The sequence below is a fragment of the Phaseolus vulgaris genome, chromosome 7, assembly GCF_000499845.2.
Source record: "Phaseolus vulgaris cultivar G19833 chromosome 7, P. vulgaris v2.0, whole genome shotgun sequence".
NCBI classification, from domain to species: Eukaryota; Viridiplantae; Streptophyta; class Magnoliopsida; order Fabales; family Fabaceae; genus Phaseolus; species Phaseolus vulgaris.
Genome location: NC_023753.2, coordinates 35,204,038 through 35,227,286, shown reverse-complemented (window position 1 = coordinate 35,227,286; position 23,249 = coordinate 35,204,038). Strand labels below are relative to the sequence as shown.

Genomic DNA, 23,249 nt, shown 5'->3' with positions numbered 1-23,249 from the left:
AATTTTTTTTCTCAACTCTCCGTTTTTGTTAAAATTATAAATCAATGTAATTTTTTTTAACAGAATAATATTTGACACATATATAGTATTTTAAACTTAGAAGATATTGCGTGATTTTTTAATTATTTACAAAAGTAAAAAATAAATTATTTTGTAAAGATTAAAAACAGAATACTGAAATCACATTAAATTGTAACAAATATTAAATCCACTTTAAACCTAAATTTTATCTTGTTTGTCCATTTATCTTACTCTGGTGTTTCACAAAAATAAAAACACATGACGCAAAAATTAATGACAACAATAAAAATCACACATTTTTGGTTGATTTAGTAGACACAACTATCTTATTGTCAGTATAAACTTTTTTAAAAATTGGGTTATTTATATTTTTCCTTTCTGGGGTCCGGTAGTCTATTACGTTTCTTTACGGAAAATTTCTTCCTATAGAAAACATAAAATGATAATTTTACCATTTTTTTATTCACTTTTTTTTTTCTATTTTAGGATTCTAAAATTCCAAACTTTATAATTTAGAATACAAATTTATATTCTGAATTTTAGAGATTGAAAAGTATTTTCTATATTAAAAAATATTTTATAAATTCTAGAATTTAAAATACAATTGCATTTCAAATTTTAGAATACAGATTTTTTTTTTTTGAAAAATAACTTTCGAATTTTAAAATTTAAAATATAAGATTGTATTTTGAATTTAAGAGTTGAAATATATTTTTGAACTCACAAAATATCTTAGACTTTGTAAGGTTTACAGATTATACAATTTGAAAATGAAAAAAAAACCCTACACCTTTTGCTGAAGGGTAGTTTTGGAATAAAAATATTTATGGTGATGCAGGCAGAAACTATGGAGGTGGTGGAAGAAATTTCCTTCTTTATGTAGTAAGTAGACTTGAACGTGTTTTATCATAAGGACTTCTGTTATTCTCACCCCTTTAGCACTAAGTTCATCCCTTCCAGCTCCTCAAATTGTTTTTCCAGAATATATATATATATATATATATATATATATATATATATATATATATATATATATATTGTAAAATCCAAAATATAGCTAGTTTCATTTTATCCACAGACCCATTTATTGTCAAAAGTCATAATTCCATACTAGAATAGTTGAAATTTTGACTTTCGTTTTCTTTTAGATCGCAAAACCAGCCACAGTTTTGAGTATCTGGTAATTGAATTCTAATTTGATTTTTTTTTAATTTATTTTTATAAAGTATAAAAATGAGAGAAATTTAAATAAATAATAAATAATAAAGAAATGAAATATAATAATTTTTTACTACATTTTTTGTTTTTGAGTTTTAAAATAATGAATTAAGTTATAAATAATTAAATAAAGAGCAAACTATTTAAAATAAATCAATATTAGTAATGATTGATAAAGTTTAATAAATCAAAACATGATGAAAACTTATGTTGACAATAATAATTAATCATGGTAAAAAATACAATAAAAACTTAAAGTGTTTAAATAATGCATTAGCGATATAAAACTCTTTTAATATATTATTAATTATAGTTTAAGTAATTTTTAAAAAATTATTTTATAAATTCCGCTCATAAAATTTGAAAATTATTATTATAGATATAAAATAATCAATGTAGTTGGGAAATATAATTTTAAATATACAAAAATTTCTATTTAAAAATAAAATATATTTATAATTAATAAACATTTGATTACTAAAAAAGAAGTATTTAACAGAGATTTTTTATTTATATTTATTGAAGTATAATAAATTAAATATTGTAAAAAATTATTTTACAAATATATCAAATAACATTTAATGCTAAAACAAACATTTAAAGTAGAGGGATTTAAATATTTATACGAAGATAAGTGAAATTTCCTTTATTTATTTGAAAGAAAAGGAAAGTAAATGGAATTAAAAGAACAAATTCAAATGAAACGAGTCAACATTCAATCAATGGTGTATCTTCACATGCCATGTTGTTAATGTAGTATGGTCTTGTAAGCTATGAACAATTTCATGAGTTGTTGTACACACAAATTTCTAGTTTGGAAAAATAATTCAATCTCACCCCATGATTATTCACATTACACATTTGAATGAACATCTTAAGTTTTTTTTTGGCGCATAATCATTTAGTTCATCGTAACGTTAGTTTTGATTTCTACAAAATTGTAGACAATCTTTTGATTAACAACTTGAAAGTGACGTTAATAGTTGACTTTTGTGACTTGTTTATGGTTTCTATATTAAAGTACTTCAATGTCTTTCTAAAATAGCTGAACAAAATAGTAAATGTTATGTTGATAACCATTGTTTTAAGGTTACAACATTTGTAGATAATACTATAACCATTTAGACTTTTCATTATAATGACTCATTCAAAAAGTCAAGTAAAGTACTATTTGAATGAATATAATGGAATTAAAGTTTGTGAAAGAGCTAATTTAAAGTGAATCTAAACACATCATAATTTGATCTAACACTGAAATCAGAGTCTTCAATAAAAAATTAACTTGGAGAAGATAGCTTAAGAAGACCTAAAAAAATGTAAAAGTTATTGAAGAAAACCTTCTATATAGAAATAATAGCTTGAAAGAAAAAGAATAAAAGAATAATTTCAAAAATAGCTTATTCTAGGGTAAAATAAGAGTAAGGAGGTGCACTAACTCCTTATCAATTCCTATACTTAGGGAAATTATTAAATAATAATTAATTTAAAGATAAAATAATATTAGTCATTAGGTTAAATATCACTTTATAAACAAACAAATTATTAATATTTAAAATAGTTTTCGTTAATAATAAAAGTTTATAAAATAATTTCTAAATTGATATATAATACTAAAGTTTTAATTACTAATTACTTTAGATTATCTTATTTTTATCAGAGTCTATGAAGCTGATTTTCATTTGCAATTTGATCTGTCCCTTGATGTCAAATATATATAATGTTGTAGATATTGTTACCATATGCAAGATGCACTTCAAATCTTCAAAGTAGAAGGGACTCTATAAAGCAGAAACAAAATATGCTAATTGTATTGAGATAAATGCAGTTTCACAAAACTGTGCAACACATGTTTTTGGATTTGTAGTTACCAATTATGAAGGAGGTTGTTTTTCTAGATCTAGGCACTTTGACAAAGGAATTTTGGTTAATTGTTTGTTGATGTAATGAGATGCATGAACAAAGTTTAGAATTATAAAACACATTTAAGCCAATTAAATGTTGAAATATTATATAAGTAGACAAAATTTGGACACAAAAATGTCTCTTTCCATATGCGCACATAGTTTAATATAAGACCATTTCAATAGAATACACAAGCACGTAGCAGTTCCCTTGCTGCGTTGGGAATAACCTGGTCTACTCTGGAATCACTTATTTTACAATATCATTAATCCTCATGGAAAATATATAATTGCAATAAGCCATCATGATTAAGGTTTAAGTACTTTTCTCTTCACAAATACAAAAAAACACGTTATTATATATATACACGCCGCGCATATAATTTTACATTATAATTTATTTAATTACAAATGAAATATTTATTAACTTTGTTTATAAAAAAAAATGATACATTTGCAAAAAAATAATAATTTAAACTTATTTTTTTAAACACGTGATTGAAATGAATAATGTTTAACATTTGTTCCGTAACTTCCCGAGCGTTATAAAATAGACCGGACCAGGTATATTGGAGTCAGTCTCGTGGACTCTCTCCGTGTTTCTTCCAACAACAAATCAAACCCTAAAATTCTTCATTCAATTCTTTATCACTATCAAAATCCCCAAATTCCAAGTCCCCACTTCTTTCTCCTTTCACTATAAAAACCCCATCTACACCCATTAATTAATCTTCATCGTCTACTTCTTCATCATTCTCTCACCCTCAAACTATCTCCAAACACATTCATTATAGTTCCATGATGGATTCACACAAGCAACTACTTTCCCTCTTATGTCTTTCTCTACCACTTCTACTTCTCTCAGGTATATATCCATGCATGATTACAAGATTATATACATGAAAAGATGAACAAGATTATGTATAATGAGTCTTCGATACGATCCTATAATTAATGATTTTCCCTGTCTTTTTAATCAAAATCATGTAATAGGTTTGCAAGCCGAGGCTAGGTTGCAACATCATGAGCACCTGGAAAAATTGTTTGTTTTTGGTGACTCCTACGTGGATACTGGGAACACGAGAATAGGTCAACCTGGATCCTGGAAAAACCCTTACGGCATAACTTTTCCCGGAAAACCTGCCGGAAGATTCTCCGATGGTAGAGTTCTAACGGACTACATTGGTACGTCTCGCTCTTTCTCTCTCCTCATGCTGTCAATTCATTGGAACACTGGAAAGTGCATGCTTTTTCCTTCATTTTTATTAACTTTTTTTCTTTACCAACAAAAGCTGCATGTTTTGAATTCAGATGCTTTGATCAATTCCTTTGCCTAATAAATTAAGCAAAGTTCGTGTCAATACTTCTAAAATTGCTTTTGGAGAGAGAGAGATAAAAGAAGAAAAGATAGAAATTAACAAATAAAATATATAATGACGTCAAAAATTAGAGTTAGTATAATAAAAACTGAATGTAAATGAGAATTGATGAATAACAGTACAACGCAATGTTTTGCTGATAAAAAAAAACAGTACAACGCAATGTGACACATTGATTATGTTTTTTTTAAAGGTGGGGTTCGTTTTTCTGCTGGCTTGCCACTTTATCTTTCTTGTGCCATTATCTATAAGATTTGTGGATATATATATATATATATATATATATATATATATATTTATATATGGAGCATTATTAAATTGTTAAAAAAAATACTAAAGATAACATTATTGTGTTGGTGCTGTCTTCTTTCGAAGACAATATTCAATATTACAATCATGTTTCACGATCCAACACCTACTCTTCGTGCATCGCATTTGTTTTTTTTTTTTGAGGAAATTAAAAATAAAACATTGTTTTATTGTCTGTCGGTTTAGGTCAGAAATAATAAGTTGTTTTTTTCATTGCAAAGCTAAAATGTAACTATAATCTATGAATAATAATTCAAATAAAATAGTTAAATTGTAAATGACTATACATTAAAATATGGTAAAAGAAATACAAACTTGCAGTGAAATAAAATAATTATTAACATTTTAAAAAATATAAATGAAATACCAAATGCAAATTATAAAAAATATAAATTATCATGGATAAAAAGTGATTTTGTATAAGACTCGTGATCAACAATATGAATACTATTTCTTTTGTCACTGTTTCCAATTTTGGTATTGTAAAGTATATAGTACAGTAATTTTTGTCACCTTAAACTACGAATAAAAAATACTATATATAGTTATAATTTTGTGTTAAGACTTTATTTATTTTGCACAAAAATCTACACTATATTTCATTAGCAGTCCACTTGTCCCTTTTTGCAAAGACACATATCTACTAATAGATTCAACTCCTATATTACCCATTTGCCAATAAATAAGTGATCCCTTTTCGATTTATTTTAACTTTTTTATGTGTTTTTCAAAATATATATTTTAATAAATAACATAATCATTTCTTCTTGAATCTTTATTAAACCAATAAATCTACCTTGAAATGAATCATTCTCCTCTATATATTACTCCAACATCACCATAGATTAAAATTTATTCTTTAACTAAATCCATTCTCATTACATTTACTCACAAAAAGTACTTACACAATTTGATTTTATTCCTGTCTCTGATCGAAATCTCCACTAATGGTTTTACTTTTTCATTATATTAATTTTATAGAATAGAATCTATTCTTGTGCACTATTTCGTAGTATTTGGATTTTTTTGAGATTCCGACATAAAAGTATTTTTTGAAAAAAAAAATGTAGCCACTATTTTTCATTTAGAACGAGTCTTCTCCTAACTTTTTGTTCATATAAAAAATGACCCTTGGTTTTGCATATCAATCATTTTCTCCATACTATTCTAGCTGGATAAGCTTTGTCGTAAAAGTGATCGTTATGTTATGAATCACAATTTTGTATTCATTTGTTTATTGGAAAAGTGTTAAATGATAAGAACCAAATAAAAGTAAAGACGAACGAAAATAATACTATAAATATTTTTATCAGTTTGTGTTGCTACTACTCTTTTCTTTGTACCCATAATCATGCCATAATGTTTTATAATTTTTTATTCATGGAGTTATATCAAATCAATCATTGATAGCACACCTTTTCTCTTTGGTATTACTTGTACAAGTAATGCATTTCATCTTGCAACACACTTGATTAATTATGAAACTGTATCTACTGGTGCATGCAGCTAAGTTTCTGGGACTCAAATCGCCTGTTCCCTACAAATTTAGGAAATTCATTCCACAAAATTTGAAATATGGGATGAATTTTGCATATGGTGGTACTGGTGTGTTTGACACATCCTCCAAAAACCCAAACATGACAATCCAAATCGATTTCTTCAAGCAGTTGATAAAAGAAAATGTGTACACTGCTTCAGACCTCACCAGATCAGTGGCACTTGTTTCTGTGGCAGGAAATGATTACAATTTCTACTTGGCAAGAAATGGCTCTCTTCAGGTCAGTTAGTTCCACCACTATACATACACACACACACACATATATATATATATATATATATATATGGTTTTGTTCTTTCCTTCTGCACAATTATTTTATCTTCTATCTTTTACAAGAATGTTAACATCTTCTAGTTATTAAGATTCACTTTTTCATTGAATGCATGTAGGGTTTTCCGTCTTTCATCGCTTCAGTGGTTAATCAAACTGCGACCAACTTGCTTCGCATCCAAAGTCTGGGAGTGAAGAAAATTGTGGTGGGTGGTCTACAACCCCTTGGATGTCTTCCTGGAACCACAGCATCATCTTCATTCCAAAAGTGTAACAGTACCTTCAATGACCTCGTAGTGCTCCACAACAACTTATTGAACCAAGCTGTGACCAAGTTGAACCAACAAACCAAGAACCAATCCCCCATCATAATTCTTGACCTTTACGACAGTTTCATATCAGTGCTGAACCAGCCATCTACCAACAACATCAAGGACGAACTCAAGCCTTGTTGCGTTGGAATAAGCAGCGAATTTTCTTGTGGAAGTGTGGATGAAAACAATGTTAAGAAATATAAGGTCTGTGATGATCCCAAATCATCTTTCTTTTGGGATCTTTTGCATCCAACTCAAGCTGGTTGGCAAGCAGTGTATAACAAGTTGCAAACCACAAATGCTCTTCAACAAATCCGATACTAAAGAGCTTTCCATGCAGCTATTTCTAGGGCTCTGTTTGTTGTGTAATAATTCTGCACCCTCATTTCATTTCTCAATTTATCCTCAAATTGTGTTTTATTTGTATTTTGTTAAAAAATGTCTATGGTGAAATGTTTAAATAGACTTTTCTTTTCGTGACCGATATAAATCTGTAAGTTAACGAATATGTTGTTTAGATTAATAATTTGTAAGGATTTTCAATTTAAATATAAAAAACTAAATTTATAGAGCAACCAAATTTTTCTGATAAAGACATTTCAATAGAATATGTTATATCTTTAAAATTCAAATTAAGGTAGCACTAGTAAATTATATTGATAGAAATTTTGTATTTAAACGTTTAATATTAAGGAGATTTTACGTAAAAAGAAATAATTGATGGAAAGTAAACCGAAACATTAAAACTCCAAAACATACATTTTGAGCATATTTCAATCAAGAAGTTTAATGTAATTTAAAGGAAAAATGTAAAACCAAAAAATAAAATTTAAATGCACTTGAGTAAAAGTTCAATGAATATATGAATTCAAGAAAAAGACAATAATCCCAAAATTAATAAAAATCATAAAGTAAAGACAATCTTTTGAAAATTAAAAATGTACGCTATAAAAGAATAATTGGAAAACTATATATAATGAAAGGCTCTAATCTCTAGTCGATGTGGGATCTCCTACCATATTATGAAGTGGACTTTAAGCCTAACTCAACCCCATAAAACCGGCTCATAGGGTTGAAGTTTGCACTCACTTATATACAATGAAATGTCTTAATCTCTAGTCGATGTGGGATCTCCAACAAAATTCATGAACAAGAATAATATTGATATTGATACTTCTTTTGTCATTTATGTTCGACTTTTTAAAAAGAAATTGTATGTATTATTTTTATCCTTTAAAAATTATATCAAGATCATGTATATAAACATTTTGCGCATTCTAGGTTTTTTTTATCAACAATAATAAATTAATTAAAATTATATAAAGTATTTTGGGTGTTCTATCATATAAAAATTATATACAAGTAATTCTGTCAAAATATTCATGTTTTCAAGTGTAATGATGAAACAAATATCTGCACAAAAGTTAAAAGAGACACAAGATACACACTTAGTCATTCCACTCTTACAGGTCAAACTACTGAAAGTTGGATGAGATTTTCCCCTTGCAGTGGGCGTGACCATATTTCCTGCACAGTGAGCACTAAACTAAACCAGAACAGAAACTAGCAAACAGAAACAACAACCTATTGATGAAGCACTACAAGAAATTTGATATTTATATATATGGATTTAAATTCGTATGTAAATTGAACATTATATACGGATTTGAATCCGTATAAAATGATGTTATATATGAATTTTTACATACGAATCTTGATCCGTATGTAAAATAAATATTATATATAAACTTTTACATACGAATTTAGATCCGTATATAAAGTAAACATTACATATGGATTTTTACATACGGATCTGGATCCATATGTAAAGTGAGCATTACATACGAATTTTTACATACAGATTTGGATCCGTATATAAAATTAGCATTACATATGGATTTTTATATACGGATATGTAAAGTTAACATTATATATGAATTTTTACATACAGATTTAGATTAAATATTTTAATAATTATAATAATAATATTGATATTAATAATATTAATAATATTTAAAATATTAATAATATTTAAAATATTAATAATATTAATAATATTTAAAATATTAATATTATTTATAATATTAATATTATTTATAATATTAACAATAGTTAATAATATTAATAATTTTAATAATATAAATTATATTAATAATAATAATAAGTATAATAAAAATCATAATATAACAAAAAGATTTGTCTGGTGTAGTGGTTAAAACTTCTTTGATAACTGAAGGGACTTGGGTTTGAGGCTTTCTATAATGGTACACATTTTTCATTATTTGATTGTTAATATTTACAAAAAAAACTGATTTCATTTTCACTTAGTAAAACCTATGAAATAGAGATACAAGGAAGAGACAAACTATGTCTTTGTCAAGAAGAAGATATATCTTGGTATTTTTTTACTTATATTATGCTATTTGTTTTAATATATTAAAATTTTTGATTTTTATATTTATATATTTTTTTTGAACATATAGAAAATTGAGACTTTTGGTAAGAATATTTGGCGAGCTAAAATGTGAAAGATCACACATAAGAGGAAAAATGACACCAATGTGAATGATGAGATTATGAAAATTGGGGGTTATTGTTATTATAATTTGAAAATATGGATTGCTTGTTTCCTATAATGTTAATTAGTTAGTTGGACAATTGTTGTTGATTTCTGAATTTTATATTGATCATGTTATACTGAAGTATTAGTTTGACACAACAAATGATGTTCTAATTGGTTGATTGTTGGTCTGAAATTTTTGATTACTAAACTTATGTGTTGTTTTGATTATAAGTATTAGACAATAAATTGATATTAGAGATAACTATATGCATATATTGTTGCTTAGTCTTCATTCATATTATAATGTGTTTATACCAAGAGGAGACAATTTGTCACTTATTTTTTAAGTGTAGAATTGTGTGAAAAATTTGGGGTTTGTGTTTGTCTTGGTTGGGTTGTTTGTCAGTGAACCACTATGATGCAAAGGTACACTTCATGATGTTCTACCCTCTAAATGTTAATGGTCAGACTCTCAGAATCTGGGGAGTGGTGTGGATTGTAAGTATAGGTGAAATTTGGAAATATCAAAATAGGTGTGTTTTTAATAATGGGAGAGTTGAACATATAGAGGTGTTTACGGTGGTTCAAAGAAAAACCTGGGCTTGGTTAACTAGTAAAGAAAATGATGCATAATTCTCTTATTCTGATTGGTGTCTGGAACTTCTGGTATGTATGAAAACTATGAATTACATTTGTTTCTATTTCTTTGGTATGCTTCTCTAACTCCTTTGCAAGAAGGAAGAAGTTGTGTGTTTTGCAGAATGGTCATCGTTTGGAGGTTCTGTCTTGGTTCTTGGGTTAAGTGACTCTAAGGTGGAGCTTTTGTGAAGTGAAAAGGGTTATCTTTGGTTTGTTGAGGTAGTGGGTTACATGGTTGTTGTGTTAGTTGTAAAAAGGAGTCTTTTAAGTTTTTCTATTTGTTGGAGATTTGTGCTTGGTGGTTTGTTTATGTTTTATGTTCTTTTGGATTTTGATGTGTTAGTATACTCTGGCTCTTGCCAAGGGTGGGTTCTTGTGTAGGTGATATTCTTGAGTTTTGGGTTTCTCGACAACTTTTGTTGGGAGATTGGTTTAGGTTGGAGTGTAAGGTTTTATCTTATTTTTCTCTTTATTTTTGTATAAGGGTTGAGTCACTCCTAAAATGATCCATATTTATTTATTATTTCTTGCTGATAAAAAGAAACTTGAATTCTTATTTGTCTAAGCATATCTTGTGACCACTAATGCATGCAAATATGCTATGATTCTCCATTTTTGTTTGATTGAATTAAGAATTTTAAATGGTATGGTCCAACATCTAGTGCTTATGTTTCTCTCTTTCATATGGATTAAGGGTACATTGCATTTAAAACCAAGTTCTAATTAGTTTATTATTGGTATGAAATGCTTGATTACTAAACCTATGGTTTTGATTGACAATGAATTAATATTAGAGATAACTATATACTTATATTGATGCTTAGACTTCTTTAAATTTATAATGGTTGATTGTTGGTATATATGAAATTCTTGATTACTAAACTTATTGGTTGATTATTGGTCTGATATGTTTGATTGTTGGTCTAAAATGTTTGATTGTTGGTATGACAATATGTTGCTTTTACAATATTGATCATTACTTCCAATTTTATCTAGGAAAATATTGATGAGCTAATGTTGACAAATCTATAAACTGCTTCAGAATATCTCCAGATGATCCAAGTGGTTCCATATATGGTAAGGAGCATCCTGGTCGAGTTAGAGGACTATCATATGTAGCTTGTCCTAGCCTTGCTTTTAAAAGATCCACAATAGGACTAAGTGGTATAAACTATGCTTCCTCTAATGCAACTTTTTTAGTAAATGTGGAGGACAAGGTAGTCCAAATGGAAAGTGAGTTCACAACTCTTAAGAATCAAATGCAAACATTTTTTGCATATATTGCGTCGAGAAAAGATGTTTCAAAATATTTTGCTGTAATGACAACTTATTTGGTACATGCATTTGTCAATGATGAATAACTTAGTACACTTAAATCTTTATTATTGGTGTCTTCCTTTATTTTATAATTATAAACATTGAAAATTCTTAACTTGAAATTATTTTTTTATCTATTTTAGACATCAGATGTTGGAAGTGGTGCTCCATCACCCAATCAAGTACTAAGATCAAGTGGTGGAAGCAAAACTGATTAAAGGAAAAACAAAACTGATTAAGGAAGATGGTTGTAATAGTCTAAGAGCATGTTATGATATTGATTTTTTTTTCTATATTTACATTTGGTGTACTTTTGAACTATCAACTTTTTCAATGCAATGAATGAATGGTTATTATAACTTTGTGTAGTATATAATTTTTTTATTAAGATCTAATTAAATGGTATTATAAATTTGTTTAGCTGTTTAATTATGAAATTACGTAAGTTGAAGCTAACTTGTTATTTTTCACAATTTTATTACAATAATAATAGTTAAAAAGTCAAATTATACTGTATGTAATGACATTTACCTGCATTGTGTGTTTTGGGTTGAAATAATTTCCTAGTCTTATAAATTATAATTTTAACTAATACTAATTACTTACATAAAAATACCATTTTATACAAAGAGTTAAATAATGGATGTTGTGAGTGATGGCATAAAACTGTTATATGACATTTTATAGCGACTAAATATATAACAGTATGTAAAACTACCACACATATATTGTAATATTTATAAACTCTGTTTTATACAAAAAAATAATTAACATCACGCACAATTATTTTCTGAAATCTTAATAATACACAAGTCATCATATACAGGGAACACGTAATTTTTATTGCTTATATAAATTTTAGATGCGAAGGTCTATGTTATTCTTTGGCATGTGTTGCAAACGTTGTTTTAATCTTCAGTGACACCATCATCTAATTAAAGGCAGGATAAAGTATGCTCCCAGCAACAACTGCAAAACAAAACATCATAAATTATGATGTTCCACTTTGAATAATAACATAATTTAATACACAAATTTCGAAATAATATACAAATAAAGTGGAAATAGTTCATATTGTTGTAACTTTAAATTATATTGAATTTTTAACTAAAAGATGGGATTAGTTTAATATATGAAAATTACAAGAGAATCATGAAATAGAAACTAATTTGTAGAAACCAAAATAATTAGTTGCAATAGTAATTAAATTAGAGACATTTTAAAAACTAAAAAGAAATTTGGTTTCTAAATTAGTTTCTATTATTTTTTATTATTGTTAAATAGTTTTTAAATTGGTATCTAATTAGCAATTAAGATTTTAATTACCAATTATTTAGTTTCTAAATTTGGTAGAAAAACCTTGGTTGCTAATTAGATACCAATTTAAAAACTATTTAACAATAATAGAAACTAATTTAGAAACCAAATTTCTTTTTAGTTTCTAAAATGGTCTCTAATTTAATTATTATTGTAACTAATTATTTTGGTCTCTCAAAAATTAGTTTCTATTTCATGATTTTCTTGTAGTGGATTAATTGTTGAAATATTAGGCTTTAAAACGAACACAAAATAAAAGGTTTCCCGAGACGTGAGTAATCACTGTCCGTAAGGACTTATCCGCGGTGTATTGCGTAAGTCCCCCAGGATACAACAGGAACTTCCCGGATATTTTCGAGGATCAAAACTAGCAAGTTACTCCTTAAAAGAGTAATATCCAATGGAACCCAATATAAAACTTAAAAATATAATAAAGTAAGTGAGGAGAGAGAAAGTGAAAAAAGAAAAAGAGAGAAGAAAAGAAGCTTCACGGTGGGTGAAGAAGATGAAGAGAGTGAATGAGAGAGATGTGCATTTGGAGAGGATGGAACCCCTCTTTATATAGGGATAGGAAGCAAAGATATTTTCCATCTCCATAGCTGATTTCAATTTGCTGTTGCACCTAATTTATTTTCTTGTTGCACTCATAACAACATTTGACATCTTCAATCAACTTCCTCCAAAATCTTGCGCAACTCTAGGCACGTGGGTTCACAATTGTTTTTAAGATATTTTGCAATATCTACTTCGTTTTACAACATTAATTACATCATTTTGAATTTCAATTAAGAAATTTATACCATGGTTTTGAATTTAATTTGGAAATTGGAAGACAATAGAAATCAACTAAACCTTAGTTTTCGAAAAGAGTTGGAAAATTAATTAGATAACTGTTTCCTTTGAATTATAATGTGGATATTGAAGTATAAAATGGTAAATAAAATAATTACCTTCCAGTTCAGTGAATAGAAGGATCTAGTGGAAGCTGGATTTGTGACATCTACATATTTGGTCTGGTACCACATAATTGAAGCAAGAGCAAAACTTCCCACACTCTAAAACATACCACACATTCAACTTTTAAATAGTCTCTCATTTTTAAGGACATCTGAAAAAACAATAAACCTATGCTCTGTCCTAAAATAATGCTTATTTAAAGATCAATTTTATCCCTTCCCATCCACATTAACAAGTAAGATTCTGCTTAATTTACTAGAAACAAAACAGAGTACTATTAGAAGACATTTGTTTATCATAATCAAAGTCCATGTTGAGGAAAAAAAACAAAGAAAATGATGCATACCTAAAATTCCAACTATATACATATAATAAAGATATATTACCGTGACCATTTTAATCCAAAAGGGAGATGAAGATGTTGCTCCTGCCAGAAAGACAACTCCAAATGCCATTTCATAAAGGAAAACACAAATCCAAAATACCTATATAGAAGATTTAGAATGAGTCAAGTGTTATAGAAGAGAGCATAACCATATCTGCCAAGATATGTTGAATTTAATAAGAAAGATACCTTTTTCTGGCCTAAACTCATTGTGAAAGAATCAATGCCATGTTGTTTATCTCTTCTATGTCAGGTATATCCTACATAAAAATCCAGTTGAAGGTTTAACATTAATGGAACAAAAGCTTGATGTTGGAAAACAAATATATGTCCTGAGAAAATAAAGAGATTTTACCTTGGATAATGCTATACCAGCAGAGTAGAAAGCCATGAATAACATAGAAACAATCAGTGATCTTGGAAAGACAACTGGCCTCTTGAACACAAACGTCTGAACATTTGTTACATCAATTAGCAAATAAATAATATACCACTTTCATTTCATATTTCTTTCTTTAACTAATAACATGATGAAAGGGTTGTTTATGTTTTTTTATGTGCAAAAGAATGAATAAATATGATGAAAGGGTTGTTTATATAATATAGCATTTCTTGGGATGATTTAGAGAAAATATACTCAAGTACATATTAGGCTATAGTTACAATATTATAGATTATTTCTAATATAAAAATGTAAGTCAATGTAATTCTTCTGTTAACATCTTCAACTTTCTCAACTAATACTTTTAAATCCATTTCTGATTGGTGGATTGAAATGATTGATTGTGGATCTAATGAAATTAAAGCAAAAATCTTAGGATGAAGATTTATTATTCACGATAAAATCATGAAATAGAAATCAATTTTAGAGACTAAAATAATTAGTTGCAATAGTAACTAAATTAGAAACCATTTTAAAAATTAAAAAAAAAGAAGTTTCTAAATTAGTTTATATTATTGTTAAATAATTTTTAAATTGGTATGTAATTAGCAACCAAGGTTTTAACTGTCAATTATTTAGTTTCTAAATTTAGTCTCTAAAACCTTAGTTGCTAATTAGATATCAATTTAGAAACTATTTAACAATGATAAAAATTAATTTAGAATTTTTTTTTTAAAATGGTTTCTAGTTTAGTTACTATTTTAACTAATTATTTTGGTTTTTAAAATTTGATTTTTATTTTATAATTTTTTTGTAGTGATTATTTTCGTTAAAAAACATAAGCTAAAACAAAACTAAGGATGTATAAAAGGCATGATTAGTTAAAGGAGAGAACCTGCATATGAAGGAAGTATGTAATTGGAAATATAAATGTCCAACTAACAAATATGATTAATGCTGCAGCCAGAGGATATCGCTTCCAACGTAAGAAAGGCGCCTGAAGAGTTTCAAAACAGTGTTATCAAATATAAATATAAATATAAATATTAATATGAACCTTTCTTATTAGTGTGTTCATTTAGTAGCTTAATTGGTATTTGAATAATGAATTTCAAAGAGTAAATGAGTTTGTTTACAAGAATTTTATACGATTTAGCATCAGATATCTTACATTTCAAAGATATTAAAAATATATTTTTAAAAATGTCAGTTCTCGAGAATTAACGTTTGTGTTTGGATATATAAGGTGGGGAAACTTTTATAGTGAATGATTAAATGGTCAACCTATCTTATTTATCCAAACAAAATCTTTCATAAAGTATAACTATATCCATAAACTTAATCTCCTTATTTATTTATATATAAAATTCTATTATTTTTGGTTTGGAGGGTTGTTTTGGGCAAAATAGCTACAAGAACTAGTGTAGGAAGTAGATGTATTAGTCTAGATTCAAGAGTTTGTCTTCGATGTCTGCCAAGAAAATGAAAATGTGGAGAAGAAGCAGTTTTGATATGACGGGATTTTTTACCAAATATCTTTGATTTTTTACCAAGTATTTTTACCAAATACTCTGCTCATTTTTTACCAAGCATGAGCGCTCCCCTCAGCTCAAGTCACAGCTTGGAGAGTAATTGAAAACAAGGTTGCTTGTAGGGTTAATCTAGAGAGAAGAGGAATCGAGATCGAGAGTAATTTGTGTTGCTTGTGTAGGAGGTCAGAGGAGACAACAAATCATTTGTTTTGCGAATGCAGAATTGTTTGGCTAATTTGGAATCTCTGTTATAACTGGTTAGGAATAAGATCAGTGGATTGTATGGATCCTGGGTCTCATTTTGAACATTTTAAGATTCTGGATGCACCTATTTCAGTTAATCTTATTATGGGAAACCTGTGGATTGCGTTGGTTAGTGAGATATGGAGGCACATGAATAATTGTTTATTTAAAGGTGGAGTGGTTGATCACACTGAAATTTTCTCTCTAACACAGATTAAGGTTTGGTCATGGATCTCATCAAAGATACCATCAGCTAATTTCTCATTCTCTGATTGGTGTCTTGAACCCTTGGTATGTATGTATTCTGTTTAGTTTTTATGTAAAAGGTTGTTTCTTGGGATTCTTTTATTATTGATTGAGATGGGAAAGAGAGTAGGAGGTCTTTTGGTTGATATGTAGATGGAAAGGCTCTTTGAGAAAATCTGTATTGTTGTATAAGGGTTGGACCACCCCTGAAGTGGTCTTATTTAATTTCATTGCTATTTGCTGATAAAAAAAATATGAAACATAAAACAATATTTTTATTTTCTCCTTCTCGGATTGACACATATGTTTGTTACATTGTTTGAAAATCATAAGGTAATTGTTTGCTAGGTAACCTATCCTAGAATGGAGTGTTAATGTGTGTGAAATTTGTTGGTATGTTTTTGTACGGTTTTACTTGACCTGGCTAAGAGGAGGGGAAGGTACATGGGTGAGTACATGATGCAATTGTGATCAGATTTTCTATGGCACAAAAATTAGAAGCTAATGAGCAGAAGTAGAATCAATGCTCAATTACAACTCTTTGTTATGGAGGATAATACAACTTCACTTGTTATGATACATTTTGTTGACCTTTGCTATCTTTTGGGAATTATGCAGATACTTGTCTTTTTTATAATAGGGTTTAGGTAACCCTAAAATACATCTTATTTATTCATTCTCTTACTGATAAAAATAAAATAAGAGTCTATTATTTGTTTGGGTGTATCTGTTTGATTATTCATCTTATTAGTGATGACTGACAGATGGAAGGTAAGTTTTTTTTATCAGTAATAAATAATATATACATGTAAACCATTTCAAAAGTGATCCAACCCTTATACCAAGAAGAATGGACGACTTCACAACATAATACCTTCCAAACATCTACTAAAAATACTAATCCTAACAAAAACGAACTCCGTCACCAAACTAAATCGAATAAAAAAAACCCAAAGGATCAAGATATCAATCAAAGAAAGAAAAACAAGCAGATGGAAACTTAAAAGTGAGTTAAGACCAAACCTTAAAAATCTCAAAAAAACTCATAACTCCACATTTAAAAATAATCTTATTTCTTATGAAACAAAATCTCACTAACCACGACAATCCATATATTTCTCATCCCTAAAATGACCGACTCCGGATGGAAGGTAAGTAACACTTCACAATAAAAAGATAGACATTAAATAAGATTTTTTTTATAAATTATTTAACTTTTATTCCTAATATTTTTTTTTTAAATTTTTTTTGTTGTCGTTTCTAATAATTTTTATTTCATTTGTTTCCTAAGCACTATTTTAGAAAACTTTATTTTATGGTTTCCTTCTGTTTTTTTAAAAAAACCTAAAAGAAGAATAATCATGGACAACAACTGCAACCAGACCATGATTTCCCCTCGTAATCTTTGATACTTATATACCTTAAAACATATTTTAACGAGAAAAAAGAAGTTTAAATGCAATTGGAAAGAACTTACATTGACAGAATAGCCAGTCCACAATATAAAGTTCAACAAAATGTTCGAAATCAATGCCGGAGAACCTATCATCAAGTTAAGCCCAAAACCCTGTAAAAGAGAATAAAACAATAACTCTTCCTTGTCTCTCAACCTCATCTTAAAAAGTACTATTATAGAAAGGGATGAATCATTATGGCACCAAAATTGCAGATGAAGCAACAATAAAGGCACAATTTCTAAAGGATAATTTCCCAGATGCCAATGGAAGATATGGTTTGTTTATCTGCAATAAAACATGTAATTATATATTAGTTATAAAACCAATATCTACTTTCTCCAAAACCTTTCTAAACTACAAAAACCATATTCAAAATTATAAAGGGATTACTTTTTTACAAGAAATTATAAAGTGACTTCTTAAATATTCTCACCTTTTTAGGTTTAAGTACATTAATAAACTGTAACAAAAGTCCTACTATGTTTTCTCTTATATTATTCAGTTATATATAAAATAAACGTCAAAACTACTGTAATATCCATAAACTTAATTAATTAAAATAAGAAGAATAGTTAGTTTTTTTGGTCAATTTTTGGTGACGTACTCCCATTAAGAAAAGGGTAGGAGTATGTTAGTAAACTTCAATTATAAAAAGGAGTCGGGTAGCAAAAATTATTTAAATTGTTGAAATTATTGTACATGTTCTTGTGTAAACTTAGTCATATGTTTCTGAATATTTAACTTTAGATAAATCTTATTAGTCAATTTCCTCATATTATTTTATGGAATATATATAAAATGAACAAATAAAAAATAATTTATCAATGATCTAATTTTTTATTTATTTATAGTAAGTTTCGTACCTTATCTATTTCAAAGTCAAACACTTGATTCACACCATTAACATAAATATCCATGAACAAGTGAGGTAACAAAGCCTGAAACATTAAAAAAAAATAGCAAGTCATATATAAAAAAAAAAACTATTATTGAGGTTAAAGGTTTATTTTCAATTGTCTATATTTTTTTAAGAAAAAGAAGAACATATTTGGAGTCTCACCTGTAACAAACCAACCAAAAATAATGGAGATATATCTGAGAGTTTTTGTACAGCAATGAGAGACGCAGAAATTGCAGCGGATAACTAGTAAAATACAAATAAAGTTAATTTAAAAATAGAAAAGGCAATTATTATTTATCCAAATAACTATAATACAAAGGAACAAGATTCAGCATAACTTTTGAAAATTAATTGTGAGAGTAAGAGGGAAGTTATACTTACTCGTGCATACATTACATAAGGTAAATAAATTGGTACAAAATGGTGAATAAATTTTTGATAGAGTCTCCTGTATTTTTGGAGATGGAAGGTTGAGATTCTGATTCAGAAGAAGGTAGAGTGACGGCTTTCACAACATATTTTGTATTGTTTTCTTCATATGTTCGTCCTCCTTCAATACTTTTGAAATGATGATTAAAAGAGGATTGTTGAAACTTCAAAAGATTATATTGTATTTGAACTTTTATTTTGTGCTGAGAAGCTTTTGATCCTGGAAAACCTAATTTACCAAGTGTTTGAAGTTATATTATAACTTTTTTAATTAATAATAAAAATTAATTAAAAAAAAAGCTCTTAAGGTGCTTCTACCTATATACATATTTGTATGTATTTACAAAAAAATCCTACAAAATAGAAATATGGTTGCAATAAGCTCATTTGACCCAATATGCATATGAAGTTGTATTATAGTATCATGCACAACAAAAGTATATTTCTATTTTAAAATTATTGCTACTAAATCATGACAATGACAAGATGATGATTTGAGAGAATAATAACTTTGAAAAATTATTATTCTATTAACACATTTCAGCTCATTGATGAAGAAAAAGATGTGAAAGAATGAGAAAGTGAGAAAGGTAGTGAAATAAAGAAACAAAGGTTAATGAAAGGAATAGGGGATAAGTGATGAGACATACTTGCATAGTAAATACTATTGATATTGGTGGAGAGTTTCCTGCTCCAAATATTTGCACCTACAAACCAAGTTTCCATTATATTACTCAACAATGAAAAATGGACCAAATTAGAACATAGTGAATATAGGTACCACTTATAAGTGAAGAGACGTTAGGAGAAGATACAGCATATGCCCTATCCATGAAAACTGAAAACTGAGGATATGGAATACACTATATTCTCCAGAAAGCTAAGAACTTATAGATTATCCTGACGAATGTAGAAGAGAAAGAGAGGAATGAGAGATTTTATAGACAAAAGGAAGGACTCTGTGAGATTTAATTATTCTTAAGAACAGATAAAATATGATTGAAGATACATATTGATACACCATGCACACAGTCCACGTGTTTTAGGGAAATCCTTGCAAAATAATCAAATCAAACATAACCGTCACATATAAGAAATACTTAGAAGACTTTCTAACAGGATTTTAGTATAGTTTAGATTTTAATAAATTTATAAATGTTTAAACGGTTTGGAAAGACTTTGTAAATTGCATAGGTTTTTATAATATATATTCAAAGCTAAAAGAGCTCTTTAATTATAAATAAGATATTATAAGGTCAAGGGCTGATGAGATTAACCATGAGGAATTTTTCTGCAGGATTTAATCTACTATACATAAAGTTTGGTAACACGAATAGGGAAGATATATATTCTTTTTTTAAACTATAAAACCAGATTCAAAGTTATAAAGGGATTACTTTTTTTACAATAAACTATAAAGTGACTTCTTAAAATTCTCACCTTTTTCTTGGTTGAAGTACATTAATAAACTGTAACAAAAATCCAACTATATTTTCTCTTATTTTAACTAATTCAGTTATATATAAAATAAATATCAAATTACTGTAATGTCCATACACTGAATTAATTAAAATAAGAAGAAGAATAGATAGTTTTTTGGTCAATTTTGTCGACGTAATCCCATTAAAAAAAGGGTTGGAGTATGTTAGTATAAACCTCAATTATGAAAAGGAGTTTGACAGAAAATTATATAAATTGTTAAAATATTTGCACGAGTATTGTTCTTGTGTAAACTTATAGTCTTTATATGTTTCTGAATATTTAACTTTATAAATCTTATACCACAACTATGTTATCAATGATCTAAATTTTTTTATTTATAGGAAGTTTCATACCTTATCTATTTCAAAGTCAAAAACTTGATTCACACCATTCACATAAACATCCATAAACAAGTGAGGTAATAATGTCTGAAACATTAAAAAACAAAAAAAAACACGTCAACAAAAATGTACTAATGTGGTGAAAGGTAGTTTTCAGCTGTCTATTTTTAGAAAAAAAAAACGCATGTAGAGTCTCACATGTAACAAACCAATAAAAAATATTGGAGATAAATCTGATAGTTTTTGTACTGCAATGAGAGACGCAGAAACTGCAGCTGATAACTAGTAAAATATAAATAAAGTTAATTTAAAACAACAAGCTATTATATATTAACCTATTGAATACAAAGCAACAATGATAATTATAGGAAGCTTTTATATATTAATTATGAGAATGATAAAAAAGTTGTACTTACTCGACCATACATTGCATGAGGATAAATAAATTGATTTTCATACATTGCATGAGGATAAATAAATTGGTACAAATCGGTCAGGAAATTTTTGATAGAGTTTACAATGTTTTTGGAGTTGGAAGGTTGAGATTTTGACTCGGAAGATGATCCACTGACGACTTTCACAATGCATTTTGTATTACTTTGTGGGTTTTGACCATTATGGGATTTTTTTTTTTGTTTTTTATCAAAATGGGGTCCGTTTAAAAAAAATTACAAATTTAGGCAAGTCGTGCCAATTCGGCACGACTTCATATGCACAAATCGTCCTAATTAGGCACGACTTCTGCCTTGTCATACTGAAGTCGTCCCAATTAGGCACGACTTCTGTCCTATCATATTGAAGTCGTGCCAACTTGACACGACTTCTGCCACGTCATAATTTGTTTAGTTCTAATTAATCTCTTCTCATCATTACGTGTTCTGTAAAATCATTACTTCTCAAGTTATTTATTTTGCAAATTCACAACAATAATTCTCTATTTATTTTCCAAATACAATAAATTTTCATTTATCTATTTATTTCTAAATTCAATAACAATTTTCTTCATTTTTTAATTAATCAAATAATCAAGTTATTGTATTACATTACCGTCAAACATGATCCATACACGATTATCCAATTTTTTGTTCCTTAAAACTAACACTCTTAGAAAATTATGTATCAAATTAATTTTTAACATTACATAACTTACTACTCAATATATAAACAATAAAATAAAAAAAATTATGACGTGGCAGAAGTCGTGTCAAGTTGTCACAACTTCAATATGACAAGGCAAAAGTCGTGCCTAATTGGGACGATTTGTGCATATGAAGTCGTGCCGAATTGGCACGACTTGCCTAAATTTGTAATTTTTTTTAAACGGACCTCATTTTAGTAAAAAGCAAAAAAAAATAACCCCATCATGGTCAAAAACCCTTACTTTGTTCATATGTTTGTTCTCTTTCAGTACTTTTGTAACAATGATTAAAATATGATTGTTAAAACTTCAAAGGATTATATTGTATTTGAATTTTTATTTTGTGTTGAGAAGTTTTTGATCCTCGACAACTTGAAAAAAAATATATTCTTATTTTAAAATTATTGCTACTAAATCATGACAAGATGATGATCGAGAGAATATAATAACTTTGGAATTTATTTTTCTATTAACACATTTGAGCTAATTGATGAACAAAAAGATGAGAAAGAGTGAGAAAGTGAGCAAGTAGTGAAATAAAGAAATAAAGGTTAATGAAAGAAATAGGGGATATACTTGCACCTACAAACCATGTTTCCATATATTATTCACCAAATAATTTTGCAATGAAAAATGGAACAAATTAGAACATAGTGAGTATAGGTATCACCTATGATTGAAGAGACGTTAAGAGAAGATATAACATGTGACTTATCCATGAAAACTGAAAATTGAGGAGACACAGTACACACTATATTTTAAGAAGAGGTAAGAACTTATAGACACTCTGTAGAATGTAAAATGTATAATGTACACTACAATATCGACAGGGGCGTGGTAGATGCGCTTGAGGTATTTGCACTGGTACAGGTAAATGTTTGGTCTTGGATTTTTGTAAAGTCCTGTTGTAATTCCTTTACGTACCCCAACTGGGTTTTGAACCCAGTGGA

General features: G+C 27.9%; 1 protein-coding gene and 1 pseudogene across 1 annotated transcript; one reads left to right on the top strand and one right to left on the bottom strand.

Annotated features, from left to right (window-relative positions):
• The first annotated feature begins 3,706 nt into the window (after window positions 1–3,706).
• LOC137830340 (GDSL esterase/lipase At5g03610-like) lies at window positions 3,707–7,460 on the top strand. The gene is made up of 4 exons (XM_068637619.1): window positions 3,707–4,005; window positions 4,134–4,325; window positions 6,335–6,606; window positions 6,776–7,460. The coding sequence occupies exons 1-4, from the start codon at window positions 3,939–3,941 to the stop codon at window positions 7,292–7,294; spliced, it is 1,050 nt and encodes a 349-aa protein (XP_068493720.1). The 5' UTR covers window positions 3,707–3,938; the 3' UTR covers window positions 7,295–7,460.
• A 4,736-nt stretch (window positions 7,461–12,196) lies between these two features.
• On the bottom strand, window positions 12,197–20,273 carry LOC137830353 (glycinol 4-dimethylallyltransferase-like; annotated as a pseudogene).
• Window positions 20,274–23,249: the final 2,976 nt, after the last annotated feature.